General features: G+C 39.3%; 2 protein-coding genes across 9 annotated transcripts in view; one reads left to right on the top strand and one right to left on the bottom strand.

Moving 5' to 3' along the window:
* Window positions 1–9,153, top strand: part of PITPNM3 (PITPNM family member 3) — a 51,878-nt gene extending 42,725 nt beyond the window's left edge. For all 6 annotated transcript variants that reach the window (XM_088177229.1, XM_088177228.1, XM_014881173.2 and 3 more), the window contains 5 exons: window positions 51–199; window positions 1,208–1,357; window positions 2,202–2,385; window positions 2,784–2,912; window positions 3,291–9,153. In XM_088177229.1, the coding sequence (XP_088033355.1) occupies window positions 51–199; window positions 1,208–1,357; window positions 2,202–2,385; window positions 2,784–2,912; window positions 3,291–3,599 (921 nt within the window). In that variant the 3' untranslated portion in view covers window positions 3,600–9,153. The remainder of the gene's footprint in view (window positions 1–50; window positions 200–1,207; window positions 1,358–2,201; window positions 2,386–2,783; window positions 2,913–3,290) is intronic.
* On the bottom strand, window positions 6,926–16,338 carry PIMREG (PICALM interacting mitotic regulator). 3 transcript variants are annotated; one of them, XM_088177234.1, is made up of 6 exons: window positions 16,267–16,338; window positions 14,937–15,709; window positions 13,829–14,163; window positions 12,996–13,091; window positions 12,104–12,150; window positions 10,777–10,908 (listed from the first exon to the last, which is right to left on the bottom strand). In XM_088177234.1, the coding sequence occupies exons 2-5, from the start codon at window positions 15,225–15,227 to the stop codon at window positions 12,114–12,116; spliced, it is 759 nt and encodes a 252-aa protein (XP_088033360.1). In that variant the 5' UTR covers window positions 15,228–15,709; window positions 16,267–16,338; the 3' UTR covers window positions 10,777–10,908; window positions 12,104–12,113. The 3 variants fall into 3 exon arrangements, with proteins under 3 accessions (XP_088033361.1, XP_088033359.1, XP_088033360.1); XM_088177235.1 differs by having other exon boundaries at window positions 6,926–12,150; XM_088177233.1 differs by lacking the exon at window positions 12,104–12,150 and having other exon boundaries at window positions 6,926–10,908.
* Window positions 16,339–16,372: the final 34 nt, after the last annotated feature.

The raw sequence follows: 16,372 nt of genomic DNA, 5'->3' as shown, positions 1-16,372 counted from the left end.
GGGTGTTTTGTTGACTCTCACATTGGATTACTGTTTCATTGGTTTTGCAGGTGGATATCTTCATAATGACTGAGCCATCTTCGGGTAGGTGGGTGTATTTTGACACAGAGATATCCAACAGCAGTGGACGAATATCCTACAATATACCTGAACAGAAGAGATTGAGAGTTGGTGTGTATCCCATCAAAATGGTGGTCAGGTAATAACTCCAAGCTGAAACTAAAGCTGTGATGGGTTGTTGTGATCAGGAAGGAACTTTAAAACTGAGTAAAAACTTCATTTGAATCCTTACTTGGGAGATTAAATCAATGAGGTGAATTAAGCTGAAGTAGAATGTGTTGTTTCCCAGCAGTTAACAAAGTTCAAAATCAGCTTACAATCCTATGTAGTGCTACTTGAGGAGGAGAAAATGTTTTACCTCAGTTTAATAAAAAAGGCAGTCATTTCAAGAAAAATAGTTACTGATAAACAAATAAAATGATATTCAAAGATGAAGCTTTAGAGTGCAGGAGTAAGTTTAAAGAGAAGCAAAATAAATTGTCCTGTCTTTGTTCATTAGGCTGTGAGCACACACTGTAACAATCTTCATCACCAGACATAAACGTGGTCTTTAGATTACAGGTTCTAGGAAACATGAGGTGGGGAGATGGGAAGAGCTTCGGATTTCCTTGTCATTTATCCGTTTTTTAACATCCAGTTCTCTTGAGGAAAATACATCATAAGGAAGTGTTTTTCACATGTCTTTCCACTAGAAGAGTAATGTATGACTGCGTTGTTTTTTGGTTGTTTGCTGTTGTTTGTTTTGTTTGTTTGTTGCTTTTGGTATTGTTTTTTACTTTACTCAACTGGCATTCCCATTGTAATTTGCAAGGATAGAGGGCGGCTAATGCTCATGTTACCAACTGTTAAGCTTATGGAGAAAGTTTGAGTTGTAGTTTGAGTATTTCAAGCGGGTTTGCAGGGTTTTTTTCTAAACATATGTGATTTTTTTATTAAGATCAGCTTCCAAATTTCCCTTTGGAAAACCATTTCCTAAAAGTGTGGGTTTCAATTGTCCCATGTAAGACTGAAATCAGAAGCCATATTTGACAGTGATTTTTAGAGCTGTAGGTCCAGACAGATCTAATTTCAAATCTTAACTAGAACGTGCAGAAAATACATTCTGTCGTTTTGCTTTTTAAATTAATGTATTGCTTTGACTCTCCAGAGGGGACCAGAGCAGTGCTGCAAGTTACCTCACTGTACTGCCCCGAGGAATGGAATGTGTTGTGTTCAGCATTGATGGTTCCTTTGCAGCAAGTGTTTCAATTATGGGAAGTGACCCCAAAGTCCGAGCAGGGGCCGTTGATGTTGTCAGGTAAATGAGGTTTGAACACTTCGAATCTCTAACTTTCTGCTTGAACAAAGTAGGAAGGAAAAGGGGTTGTTACACTCAACAGACAGCAGTTTTCTAAGGGCCAAGATTCTCTGCAGATACTTTTCTATATTTTCTTGCACAGTGTATCTGCCTGAATTTAAGAGTAATATTAAAATGCTGTGGATTACATTGAAATTTGTGGTTTAAGTTGGCGAAAGATAAAACGTTGCTTCTTGGGAATATGATTGTGAAGCATGTGCAGTGAATTAATAATTATTTATGTGTATTTCGTGTTTCAATAATTTCAGATAAGGACATATTTGTACTTCAAAAATATCAGGTGCCAGAAAGTCAAGAATGTTTTCTGGAGGAAAAATTAAAAGGCCTTTTAATCCATTCTTGCAGGTCTGTTAATGTTGCACTGGATGGAAAAAGGCAGTTTCCATTTTGGAGCTTGTGTGGGAATGTAGAAATGTCATCTTTCAAGGGTTACCATTCCTTATAGCTGAAATGGCAGGAAATCTCATTAAAGATTTCCAAAGCAGCCATACCTGATGTTTTGCAAAGCTTATTCTAAGTATATTTTTTTGTGGCTCTCATATTTTTGATAATATTTTGTATAACAATGCTCTACGCTTTCTTGCTTTCCTCCACCTTCCCCGAGGTGTAGAGATTATGACTTAGTTTCTTGGTTGGAGCAGAGACTTAGGCTCCTTTCCACTTGTTAAAGGATAGCATCCGAATAGCATTCTTCTAACTGAACTTAGAAGAAAAGATTTTGACCTGACCTGTGAGTGTTGTTTCTCTTTCTGCTCTTCTATGATTTAACTGCTTCTTCTGATAGGCATTGGCAGGACCTGGGGTATCTGATTATCTATATCACCGGCCGTCCAGATATGCAAAAACAGCGTGTGGTTTCATGGTTGTCCCAACACAATTTCCCACAAGGGATGATCTTCTTCTCAGATGGACTTGTTCATGACCCACTGCGACAAAAGACCATTTTTCTCCGGAATCTCATGCAAGAGGTACTAGAAACCTATTTATGGCCTTAAAACCTCTTTTCAGAAAATGTCATTCAGTAGATGTCTCCCTTCTTTCTCAACAATAAGTTTTACTGAACATCTCAGTCTTTTTTGCCATTCCTCATTTCTTTTCTCACTTTTTAAAGAGCAAGGAAAGCTGATAAAACATCCAAAGGGACCTGCAATCCTGACAAATAAGTAAATGAACTGCTTGTTCTTTCCTGTGTGCACAGCTGTAGTTCTTGCTCACATGCAGGCAGTACCTGTTTAGCTTTCTGAGGTTTACAGATTGAAATTGTTAACAGTGAACTCATATGCTGCTTTATTGCAAATCAAGCGCCATCCTTGTAGTTCCATGGTGTTCAATAGTGCGTTCACTTTGGAAGTAATGTTTGTTTCAGTGCCACATCAAAATCTGCGCCGCATACGGTTCCATGAAGGATATTTCTGTGTACAGTGTTTTGGCTCTGTCGCCATCCCAGATCTACATAGTTGGACGATCCACAAAGAAATACCAGGCACAATGCCAAGTAAGTAACTCTTGCTATTCAGTCAGGAAGTCCTAGGGAAGACAAGGAAATGCATGCAAGTGAATGCATGTGCAAACTCACACATACACAAAGCAGCAGCAGTATTTCAAAGAAAGGCAGTTCGTGTTATAAATGAGGCATTTTCTGGAAGGGTGAATAATAAAGAGAATCAAGCGGTATCTAGAAGTGCATGCATTGCATATTTCTGAATGACAAAATGGAATGGGTCATTTGAAAAAAAGAAATGAAGGGAGAAGAGTATTGTCACTCTGTACGTATCTAATTTAGATGCCGGCGATCAAAACTTAATTCCTCATAGCGCTCGTAGGTCAAGGCAGCAGTAATTTGTCACTCCCTTTCTTTTCATCCCTGTTTCAGTTCCTCACTGAAGGTTACGCAGCCCACTTGGCCTCGCTGGAGTTCAGTCTCCATTCACGACCCAAAAGGAACAACTCTCGGATGATTTTGAGAAAAGGCAGCTTTGGCCTCCACTCACAACCTGAGTTTTTGCGCAAGAGAAACCATCTCCGCCGGACTATGTCTGTACAGCAACCCGACCCACCTTCTTCAAACCCCAAGCCAGAGCGTGCTCAGAGCCAGCCTGAATCAGACAAAGATCATGACAGGCATTTGCCTTCCGTTGCTTGGGTTCGAGGTGGAGTTCACAAATTTGAATCCATTCCCTAGGAGGATTGGGAATGTAGATCTTGGGTGCACCCCATTAAACTCGTAGGCATGCCTCAAAGATAGTATTTAGGCAGCTCCAAACTAAGAGAAGTAGACAGGAATTTGTACCTTGGAGTCTTCCCTGTTCTGAAATCTGCCTTCTTACACCAAGTGGGGCACTTTCAGTCTCTTCCTCTTATCATGTCTATTGAGGAAGATTAAAACAATCTAAAACTATCACAAGCTTATCATCATAGCAACAGGTTATTTTTTGGAATAGATATAATGTGTGCAATAAGAGGAAAAGATACTGATTTTACTATGAAGGATTGTGGTATCAGCTAATTAGCTGCATCCAACAGTGTAAAGGGTAGGTCTGACAGGTTACAGAGAAGGTTTATGCTTTAAGCATTAAGTAGTCATGTCTGTTTCCACTTCACTTTTCAATAAAAGTGATAAAGGGAAGCAGCAGTGGAAGCTACAATAACAGGTGGTTCTGACTTGTACAACAAGATGCCTTCTGGGTGCATTAAACTCAAGGTTTCCTTTCGGCCTAAAGTGTTGGTCAACAGACTCCAACATGGGCACTCATGTTTGTGTGAGGTGCTGGAAAAATAAAAGAGAGAACTTCACTTGTGAACCAAACATAAAAACTTCATGTTAAAAATGTATGTGTCTGCCACAGTTTGAACACAGTTAGTGTTGTTGTAAACAAAGTAGTGTGCAACTGTACAAAGATCACATTGTTGGTGGAACTTGGTGACTGTGCAAAAATGTGTGGACTACTCCAAAGAAGATGGCTCTGATGATCTCAATCCGAGAGTCAGATCCTAGGAGGGCAAGTTAAAAGGAACCGTTTTACTAAGGGATCTGCAAACTTCAGAGCAGTTACTTTTTTAAATTATTAACTAGAATCTTTACACTGAAGGGGAAAAAAAGGTAATTAAGTAAATTGATAAATTGTTTACCTTCTCATGCTTCACAGCAACTGCTGTATTAAGACAATCTGTAGCATTCAGAATTATAGCAATTTGAGCTTCAAAGGGTGGAAACATGCAAAAATACAGGTGCCAAATAGACATTTTTCTACTGATTTAAATTTCTCTCTGATCTCACAATGGACTTACTGGAAGTAAAATGTGACGTTTTCCCTAAGTAGTAGTATTTCTTAAGCATTATGGTTACTTTAACATAGTAGCAGTTTGCAGATTCTTCATGCAGATACTTCCACGGAAATTCATCAAGAGAACTTTAATGACTAAACTGACGCATGTTTTAAAACCTGCAATGAAGTTATAACTGCACATAAAAACCCATTTTTTTAGAGTTAAAAATATATAATATTGACACGGAAAAAGCTTGAAGTCTAAAGGACATTCTTTTTCCAGGTTTGTTGTTTGTTTTTTATTTCAGGGAATTGGAGTGGAGAGGGTGTTGAGCCTCTCCATCTCCCTTTCAGGTTTTGCTGGACCAGAAAGAGTCTTTCACTGAGTTGGTGAATGATTTCGAAAGTTAACATGTAAAACAAGAAATGCAATGGAAATGTAATAAGACAGTGCAGAAGTAAAGTAAGTCTTTACTCCCTGTTAACCCTGAAGCTTCAGTGGACTTTTGGAAGGGTGTAGGAGTGTAGCTTTTGTCTTAAGAGGCAGCAAAATAGCTTGTAAGTGGTGATCTTTGATTTATATTTTCAGACATTACTTGACAAGATTGTCAGTTGCCTATTTCAAACTTCCTGAAATACGTCTGGCACATTAGTAGTTGGTTTTTTGTTTTGTTTTGTTTTCTAATGCTTCCTTTAAGGGAAGGGGTAATCTCTGCTGAAGATTAAGGAAAAGATGTAAAAATTTTGGTAGCAAACACTCTTTGGGAGCAGGTAAATACATTTCAAGGGGCTGGGGTTTTGTGCTCTAGGGTTTGCTACAAAAGCTAATTGAACGGTAGTTTGCAAACTACATTGAAACAGTCTTTACATTTACAAATGCTTTCCCAGTAGTATCATTGCTTTTGAACCCATGAAATTGAAGGATTTATTCCATGTTCTGTCTCAGCCCATTGCATGTATTAATTCTAATCACATAGTCCATTTCTTCTCTTCTGTGTTGCACTAGGGGGAGGTTGCACGGTGGCACCAACCTCCATCTCCTAGTGAATTTACTGTTAGCATGCTCCTGCTTGTTAGTTTTTAATAGCATGGGAATCCAAGGCTTGTGAGAGAGGAACTTACTAGGAAAATTTTAAGTTTGCTGCAGAGTCTAAAATATTGACTGATCGAAAAGTTCTTTGTAAGCATTGGGTGTTGTGTAGCATGTCTCCTGACAGTAATCGCTATTTCTGTTCAAAGCTACTCTTGCTTTAGTCATCTACCTCTATCACCCAAGAGACTTAAACCTATTTTTTTTGTTTTAAATTGCTGTAGTAGAAAGGTCTACTTCCTTTCAAAAGAGGAATCTGTGTAATTCTGTGACTGTATTGAAGGAAATAGTGTCTGAGTACAAGGTTAGAAAAATCTCCGAGGTTATAAAGGGCTGTCTTTTACTCTTGGAGACATAATGTCATTTTACAGGGTTCCATGTCATGAAGACTCTGATATTTCTATTAATAACCGGGTCACCTTTACAGTAGTCACTCTGCTGGCTTCCTTTAAGAATATTAGGAGCTAATAGCAGTAAAACGTGTGTGTGTGTGTGTGTGTGTGTGGGATTGTGTGTGGTAAGAATTTCAAAGTTTCTACAACATGGTATTAAAATCAAGATGAAAATATTCTCCCTAAGTTTGTTCTCATACAGTATATGAGAGCTTATATGGCATTTGCATAATTCAAGCACTACTGACTGCTCATAGCTGGAATGGTTTATCTTGTGATCACATGCTCCAGCTGTGCACTTCGGCAAAATAGTGATACAGGCATTTTTAGTTACACACATGAAACTGCATCCAGTCATTCACAGGCATTCATCTTGCTATTGGATTTCAGTTCTACTTGTGTTTTCATAGAAAATCAGTCTCCTAGGCAGGCCATTTGCTGAGGGTAAGTTTGATCCTACAGTCATCTTATTCTTGATTGCAAGTCCTCATTGCTGCAGTTTCTGTGCAGTCAGCACTCACTTAAACTGTACAGACAGTGAAAGTGCTTTAGCATACACGGAAGGACAGAGGTGTATGCCCACAGAACATACATTAGACTTATCAGTTGCAGCACCGTAAGTTGTTTAGTGCCTCCAGTGTGTAACAGAGAAGCACATTCTTTTAACATGCTGAATGGAGGAAGGAATAAATGAAATTGTAAAATGCAAAATTGTTAGTCCAGTGGGTGCTAATGCTACAGTGCAAGTAAGCCACAGTTGGAAGCATTTACTTCTCGTCCTGTTGATATGGATCCATTTTAAATTACTGTAAAAAAAAATGGCTGTGATTAATAGCAGTGGTAGAGTTATTGGAGATATTGTGAAAACACACCTTCACAACTGTGGTGTTTTGGTTTTGTCTGTGTGTACATGTGTATAGCTACTGGAAGACACTTAAGTTTTGGTCCTGCTCTCACAGCAAATTTGTAACCTATATACATTTAAAAAAAGAACAAAACCAACTCAAACACAGCAACAGTGGCTGTCTGTTCAATTTTGTTGTCTAGCTAGGTAGGTTTGGAACAAGATATCATTGTATAGATTGCAGAATTGAATAGTGATGTTAATCCAAATCTGCTTATTTTGAATTACATTTTTGTTTGCATACACTAGTGCTCTTAGAATAGATTTTTGCTTGACCAAAGTCTTCCTGTTTAGTTTTGTGGCATGGTTTATATCTATTCTGCATAAAATTCTGTTAGGTGTGGAAATGACAAAGTACTGGTAATTCTTATTCATTGGGGTTCATGAGAGCCGTCATTTTTATTTGTTTACATTAAACTAGTCTTAATTTATACAGATTACTTCACTTTTTCCTCTAATACCTAGAGAAGTCACTTCCAAACAGCTAAAACTTTCATTGGTTATGTAGAAGGGGAACTATCTATAAACTAGAGAAAAAAAGTTACACACCCTGGTCTATGCAGGACAACGACATTTTTTTCAGAAGCCCCACTATTCTGCAAAATAGCCTTTGTTTGTCATTACTAGTGAACAAGTTCTCCTGTTTATACATTGCAGTCTTTCTTTAGCCAGGACACTACGAATGTGTGTATTTAACAAATCCTCAATACTTGGATCTATAATAGCATCATGTCCTTCATGGAACAAATTTATAAAGGGAAAAATTATTTTTTCCCCTTCTTTCTATGTAATTTTCTGTTTTAAATTTGCTAAAAGCTTTTTTTGTAAGCATTTAAAATATCTGAAACCAGTAGGTATTTTTAAGTTTTAAAATTTGTAGGTCCAACAGTTGTTACTGAACAAGTAGGATTTTCCCCAGTTTTTTTTTCCTTCGTGGCATCTGGGCTGCAGAAAGGTGAGTGCATCGTCATAGGACTAGATGATTGGAGCAGGGGTATCTTTTTGGTAAACTCATTGGCTTGATAATGGAGAGATGAGGATTATACACCACAATTTCATAATTTTTCTGATTAGACAGTGACACGTGGTGTATGAACTGAAGATCTCTGCATTAATTGTTCATGTCAGGCATGCAGGGGAGAAAAGTGGCACTTTGATCCTCATCTGGAGCTGGTACAGGATAGAATTCCTATAAACTTTTCAGCCTACCTTTCTCAGCTTCTCTAGAACAATGATTCCTCGTGGTCCGTGGTCAAAGCTTAAGCAGGAATAGTGGATTTGTCAACGTAATTAAGACTTCTGTGATGTTTAGTCACTCGAGGTAACTATAAATTCCTACAGCTGAGCCTAAATTCAGAACCCCCGTAAAAATGGAAAAAAATATCTTTCTGGATGAAAATATTCGTTTTTCAGAAATAATGCCTGGAACAGCTAGAATCCTGTGCCATGGGGTCTGGAATTGAGAGCATGTGTTGGCCCTTTCACTCATTTTAGGTCAAGCCCAACAGGCAGGAATTATTACTGGGGAAGATAAATTTTACAGTTCATTTGTCATTTGTATGGATGTATAGAACATAGGAGGGAGAAAAGAGAGAGGCAGGTTTACTGTGACATGCTGGGAGATGGTCTACCAGAGATTGCAGCATTGAGAAATGATTTACAGATAGCAAGTTTGAAAGGTAGGGTTATTCCTGGATGACTGGTGTACAGTCCAGAATGGCTCCTCTCACAGAACCCCAAGGCTTATGCATAACTTGTTTTTCTATTTGTGGGGAAGAGAAGGGGCAGTCCCCTTACAACTGAATTCACACAAGAAAACTTGAAATTGTAGGTGTTCTTTCAGTCTATAGTTTTATTAAGTGCATACTTTTAAATATTGTCAGTGAGAAGGTTCTATCTGGTGACAAATGTTTATATTTCTTATGGCTACCTTGTAAAGATTCAAAAATGTACAATAATGAATTTCTTAATATGAAATAAGGAGTACGATTTCTACAACTGCTATAGATTTTGATGTGAGCTGGTTTTTAAAATCTTAAAACAGATTGGCCACTTAAATAAAACCTTCCTTGCCTTTAAACAAACAGTGTCACTGATTATTCTTACCAGTAATTTGATAAATATTTGATCATAATTGTACATGTCCAAGTAGCTGGTGGAAACATAATAAATAGAGGCTGTTTGATCTCTCTGAAATAATACTTAGACTGAAGGTCAAGGTTTCAAAAAACTCCAACCCTCCTTCCTTTTCAAAAGTCATAGAAGAAGGCATTTCACTAATAAGACAACATTTTCATGAAAGGTTTATAGTTTCAGGACATGCAAAGAATAACTTGGAGATAGTATACTTTTCTATACTTCCATATAGAAAAGTTGTTTAAAAACCCTAAAAACCAGCCCACAAAACACACACAAACAGTACATCAAGAAATAACAGAAGCTAAAAATCTATAAAAGTATAGAAGTCTTCAGGCTAGAAGGGTTGCTTTCATATTTCCAGGCCTCATTAACAGTTTCAGTGTTTTAAAATGGTTTCATTTGACAAGTAAAAATAATTGTGACTAAGTTTAAAATCAGTACTTATATATAAATCATAATTTACTGCTTTTCATATTTATTGACATTTTATATTGACACCATTAAAATTTTAGTAACACTGGAACTACTAGGTCACATGCACATCTTAAAAATTATCAAGTAGAGCAAGATTTCCCAAATCAGTCTTTCGTTTGAAGGTTTATTTTAGAGCGAATATAATCAGAGAAGCCTGTACAAAGCTTACCATGGAAAAAAGCCCTGCTGTTGAATTTTAAAAACTTGAGAAATATTTGCTTTAGTTTGAAAGACTAAACTTTGTTATACTGAATGACCTACCAAAAAAAGGCTTGTCAAATCAATGTTAATTTTTTTTTTAAGTAATTAGAAGCGAAATGCAGGTATCAAATGCTAAGTATACATAACCAAAATACTTCCACTGTGATATTAGCTATTCACATAGCTAATACTAATATAGATATTAGTAGTTGCAAGAAGTTACATTAACTGTAGTAACAAATCTCCACGTAGAACTGAAAGACAGATGCAGCACAAAAGCAATGTTTAACTCAACTGCCAAGATGCTATCTAAAGCAGCAGTAAGAAATAACAAAGTTGCTCGGATTTGTCTGGAACCAAACTACCTAAAAATAGTATTAGTTAGGCTAATCCTTAAGGCCATGAAGTGAGAGTCCTAATATGGCTCTGTTCTTGTGGCATGAGGGACTCCACAGAAACCTGTTGCTTTGGAATGGCAGTTTTGCTTAGAACTCAGAGAAGCCACTACTGTTTTATGAACTTCCAGCTGATATGATGAATAACTCTTAATTTGCTAATAACAAAAAAAAACAAAGAAAAAAAAAACCAACCTAAGCTTTCAAAAGAATAGACCAATCTTTTTCACATGGAAAGTGTTGTACTTACTCCCTAATGCAAGTCACTTTCAAGACTGTTCCCTCATCTCAGCAGGAGATAATACACTGTGCTTGGTGTATTTTGATTCTCTCTTTACTTGAAAAGAGAAAGCAAGGGAAGTCCTGAGCTTCTTCATAAAAAAGAAAAGTGTAATGGCTCATTTAAGTGTATAGAGTGCAGCCTTTCAGGTGCTCTACAGACTTCTCCTTTACATGTGCTCATAAACTTGGAAACATGAAAAAACAGTTACAGCCATCTCTGTCTAGGTACCAAGTGCTTGATGGAGTTTCTTTGCTTGCCTTCTGATAGCTTGAGACAGTTTCAGGGATGGATGTACAGACTGTGAGTTTTGTGCCATTAGATAGTAGTAGTTTGATATTGCTTCTTGCCTGCAGAAGAACAACAGGGCTACCATTAGCAGCATGAAGTCAGCAGAGTTACTCAACTGGTTGTCCTACAAGTTGCTGGAAAGTAGATGGGAGAAAGGAAGAGGTCTGGTACACTTTCACTGTGTAACTGTTCTAAACACTAGCAAGAAAATATTTTGTTACCTTCAGTGAAGATAAATGGCAGTACACAAATTAAGTAAATTTTAACTAGCAACAGGCGCATTTCTTGTGATATAATCTAATTCATTAAAATGCAAAACATTAGAACAATACATGGAGCTGGAAATGGAAACAATCACTCGAGATCAAGGTTTACTTTGTCATGAAAAAAATTAAAAGGGAGTGCTAACATTACAACTCCTGGCAACTGGATACCAGAACAGAAAGTCTCATGCAAGACTAAAGGCACCTCCAAAAAATTCATTTCACAGTTATTCCAGTAGGCAACTAGGCAATAAAGAGCACACAGTATGCATCTACACATGCAGGAGTACTGGACCAAATTTTGGAAGCAGTACAGATCACTGCGGAAAGCATCAGTCCAGCATTTGAAACTGCTCTCATTTTTCTTGAAAAGTTACAGCAAAGTGTCTTGCCCCTATCTTTGTTGCTAAAATAGGATCTAATATTCAGGATGTACCTTCCCCTTTAACAAAAAAACACTTCCAACATAATGGGTGAAGATATTTATGTCACAGCCGTTTGGGTGCAATTGCTGTGTTTCAAAATGCCATCAATACCGTTTTGAGCTGCTGTTAATTGTGATAGCATGGACTCAACTGCTATGAAAATTTGAGAGATGGAAAAGGAAGGCTGTAAAATCAGACAGTTCAGGATAATGGTTGGTTGTCTCATGCTTTGTGATCATTAGTAACCAGTGAGAACTTGAGGGACAAAAGGATTAGTACCAGTCATTTTTTGGTCTGGGGTGAGAAAAGCTGATATTTGCATAGGAGGTTCATTGTGAACCCACAAGGACTCACTAATCCACAATTTGGTGGTGAAGTTTTACAGCTGCACAACAATCTGCTGTAGCAGAGATGGCCACAGAGAATATGAAGGAAGAAGCCTGTGGTTCTACATAATACTGCCTTAAAGCAGCATGGGATAATAAGCCTTTCCCACTCCAAACAGCAGTTTTTCCTCCCCACAAATGCATGCAAGCATAGACAAGGTAAGTGAACAACTACTTTACCTGGTTGCTACTATCTTCTGTTACAAATGAGAGGAACTGTCATATCACTAGCAGATGGGAGAATATTAGGAGTGAGTTTAGTAAACTTTCAGTAGATATGAATAGATAGTAGATAAAATTAACTTGATCCAAGGTTTAATCTATAGTTATCTACACATGGCCCCATTGGTACAAATTTTTGCAGTTATCTGGGATATTAAGCCCTTACCTCTTTGTAGGTAAAGTACTTGATGCTAAACGCTCTCTAGAGAATTTGAGGTGCTTGACATTTAGTTATGGAATGCTTGGCATCAAGTGCTCTAAGAGAGGAAGAATTTTAGGGAATCACTCTGTGACAAGATTTCTGACCTTTAATTTTTACTTTATTATGTGTCTAATTTAGAACGACATAACCTTCACAAATACAGCAGCCTCCCACCTTGTGGATTAACCAAGGTGTTTTATAAGAGGCTTTTTCATCTGGGTACTATGGACTGTTTGTTAACATAATGCTACATAATAACAGGATGTTTCTTTATAGATGTGCAGACATCAATGACGAATTTTCCCACCTCCTCCCCCAGCCTGGATTGGCACCTCTTTTAGACAAGGGTCAGGGAGGTACTGTTCTCACACAAAGTCAAAGGTAGGCTCTCTCTGCTAAAAATCTGACTTCCACAACAAGGAAAATGAAGACGAAGAGAATTTGACAGGTTTTAGAAGCTGCAAATCCAACTGCAGATTTAATTTTCCCAGGAATCTTGAAGAAAAAAATGGATTACTACATTACACCTGAAAAAGTTCTGCAACTGTTCCTCATCCCGAGTTACAGAGACTACTTAGCCTGCAACTGGCTATGTCCAGGTGGCAGGTAACCTGTGCCAAAAGTTGAGGGACACTTAGCAGTATTTACCTCTCCTCTTTCACAATGGCATCATCGAATGCTTGGGAGATACACTTCAGTTGGCAAATCCCTGAGGAGACCAGTTCCAACTCGCAGTCAAACTCTCTGCAAACAGAATGGTTGTTGCTAAAGATCAAGCAGGACAGGCTGACGAGGTGACACTACTCCAGCCTCCATCCCTGCAGTACCATTTTTGATACCGCTAGACTTTACCCAGAGAAGTTTAGGGCAGTGGCAATTATGCTCTTAATTCCATTGGCCAGCTGCTTCACGTCTCCACTCATCCCTCACACATCTGTCCTCCAACTCAGACACCACATTCAGATTCACAAGGCTTGGATTCAACTTCTAGCTTTAACCTTCCTTGCCACTTTGACCAAAAGAAAAACCTATGTGCACATTATTAAATATTTCCCTAGCTCACAACCCTTGATCTAATTTGAGTTTGTTCTTTAAGGCAGGAATCTCCCTATATTCTATAAAGAACTCAGCATAAGCAGAGCTATTCCTGGTATCTTTGCAATACAAATAGCTAACTTATCTTTTTAGAAGAGTTACAATTCAGTCAGAGTGAGATACATACAGACCATTTTCCTTTACCCAAAAGGCACCAGCAAAGAACTCAGGTATGTCTCTAGGAAAAAATTACTTTTTATATTTCAGTTTTATGCAGAGCTCAATCCCTGTCTATAAAGAGGTGGAACTACCTTTAACTATTCAAGCAGCACATACCTTCAGGGGAATAGGACAGAAAACTTCATACTTTGCCTTTCACTTTATCAGATACTCTAATCAGAGTAAATTTTTAAATGAAAAAATACTTACAAGAGAGTGTGACTTACATCTTTCTGCTGGAAGTAGCAGGTGATGAATAAGGGCTCTTCAGTGCTGCTGCTCTTCTGGATCTCCGGAGTGAGACAGCATTTTTACCAAGCCAGGATGAGAAATCCCGCCATTCTCTATGTTCTGACACCCTTGTTGGCCCAAGCAAGGCCCTTTTGCTGGACCTTGGAGTGCCTTTGGAAGTGGCTGCTGGAGTAACACTCTTATAGCAAGGTGTTTGAGGTGTAGTGCTTCTTTTTTTGATAGAACTGGTCGCAGAGCTGCTGCTGCTGCTGGGTTCAGCTGGAAGGGTCACCACTGAGCGTACTGGGCTTTGGCAAGACTTCTGTGTTTTCTGAAAGAAGCATTAGATATGTTAGACTAAATGAACTCAGCCTCAAGTTTGGAACCAGGAAGACTAGGAATAATTGGGCTGAATTCCTAGCTTCCCCTCTCATACCAGCTTTCAATGACATGAATGCATCTCAACCTCTCTACTCATTTGCATTGTAGGAGTCACTTGCTTCCCTAACCCTTGGCACTCGTCAAGGACTTCAGAACAGCCATTGGAACAAAGGTCCTGTTGCTCTTATACTGGAAATCCGAGGTCTCCAAGAAAGGGAAGTGCAAGCTTGAATCTGCTGCCCTGCTACCTTGTAGCAGGTTTTGTCAGTCTAAATTTAGATTAACTATAATAAAGAACATGTTAGTAAATAGTACTGGTACAGGAGAATGAATAAAAGAAAAAAAATCCAAAGTGCTGCACATTTCTCAGTAACAATTCTTTGCAAGCGATGGCAATCTCTACCCAACCTTCTCTGTGTGAAGGCCGCTCTGCCACATACGATTAAATACAGTAGGAGAAAAGCTCTTATTTCATAATGAAATAAAATAAAATGTTTTCACCTTCCTCCATGTTCTGCCAGATCCATAATTTGCCTGTCTATACTTTAGGAAAAGATGTTAAAGATTCTAAAAGTTAGTTGCTATGAGACAACTACTAAGTTGTGCAAGTGTGTGGAAATGGACTCTCCAGAGTATAGCACACAATACAGAATTCAGAAATCTTAGTACTGGAGTTGAAGCAAAGTGAAACTCCATCTACGTTCCACTGCAAAGGTAAAATACCTGGGACACTGTTCCAAAAGCAGATTTTGCTGTTCTTTTAATAGTGTGAAGAGTTTGGCACCTCTGTCTTGGTTCCAGACTTTCCCTAGTTAGGGTTTTATGAAAATTCAGCTCTACTCGCTTTAATGGTACCCGTTTCCTTAAAGACATGCGAATGGTATTGAGAGAACTCAGAGGGGCCCTTCTCTTGAATTTGTCAGGCACAGGGCTCTCATTCTCATTGAGGTCAGCTAGGAGCTGGTGTTTCCGCCACACCACGGTTGCTTTGACATTTTGGAGCACAGACGCCATCTCGTTCCTGTTCTTGGTCAACTTTATTTCTAAAACAATCAAGATGAGAGCAAAGCTTAGACAGAACAAGGTACAAAGCAGAGTAAAAAAAAGAGAAATGGAAACTGTTACACAGTATATTTAGTTACACTTGCCTGAAACAAGAAAACCAGAGCAGACTTTTACTTGGAGTCTTGAAAGAGAACAGGGTTGATTTCTACAGCTATTTAGGTTTGTGCAGGTCCACAAAGAAGCCTTGTATTGCAATTCCGCTGCAAGACTCTATTTTGAGAGGTAGGATGCTCTATGAGTGCATTTTTTTTTTGTTTGTGTCTCAGATCAAGATCTGATATCCCAAATTTTTGCCTTCTTTAATCAGAACAACCCTCCACTGTGAGACAAGTTTATGCAGCTGCTATTGTCTCCTGCCGCACTTGCTAGCTGAAGGCTTCTGCTTCGGTCACAGTTACCATACTGGATACGTTACTGTGGATACCTAAGTCCTGAAACAGACAGGATTATTACTGGCAGAAGACTTCACTGGGAAGGGCTAAAATGCTAGTTATCTATATGACATATGACAATTTAAACATATGGACAAATATACTTTCAATTCTTGATTTTCCCTTGCTAGCAAATACGATTCAGGTGAAATGGCCCGAGAGAGCCGCTGCTGTCGTACGGTCACAATGATGTGTTATCAAACGGGTATTGCACAGGATAGCTCGGTGCTCTGTTTCTTCCGGAGGCCACGGCGGTCTGGGGGTAGCCCCCGGCCGGGACACAGGACACGCCCAGCCTCAGGCCTCGTCCGAGCCGCTCTCGCCGCAGGGACGCCGCTCTGCTGGCACTGGCCGTGCTCCCCGCCGACAGCCGCGGTAGATCCGCCGTGCCGCCACATCGGGCTAACGGGACACGGGGGCGCTGGGCGGGCCCAGCCGGTGCCGTTATTGCGCCCACAGGGACGGTAGAAACGAGCGCGAAAAGTACCGCCAAGGACGGAGGAGACGGGCTCGGGAAAAGAGTGCCGCGACCGGCCGCTGCTCGGGGCAGTACTTACTCAGTGCGCCGGACGGAACCGGGAGCCGGTTCGGGACCGAGCTTTGTGCGCCGCCGCCGCGTTCGAACGCCGCGCCGCCCCCTCCGAGCCCGCGGATTGGCCGCGC

The sequence above is a fragment of the Sturnus vulgaris genome, chromosome 21 (assembly GCF_052056855.1).
Source record: "Sturnus vulgaris isolate bStuVul1 chromosome 21, bStuVul1.hap1, whole genome shotgun sequence".
In the NCBI taxonomy this organism is placed as follows: Eukaryota; Metazoa; Chordata; class Aves; order Passeriformes; family Sturnidae; genus Sturnus; species Sturnus vulgaris.
Note: the sequence above shows the minus strand (reverse complement) of the source record. Positions and strands in the feature narration are given on the sequence as shown.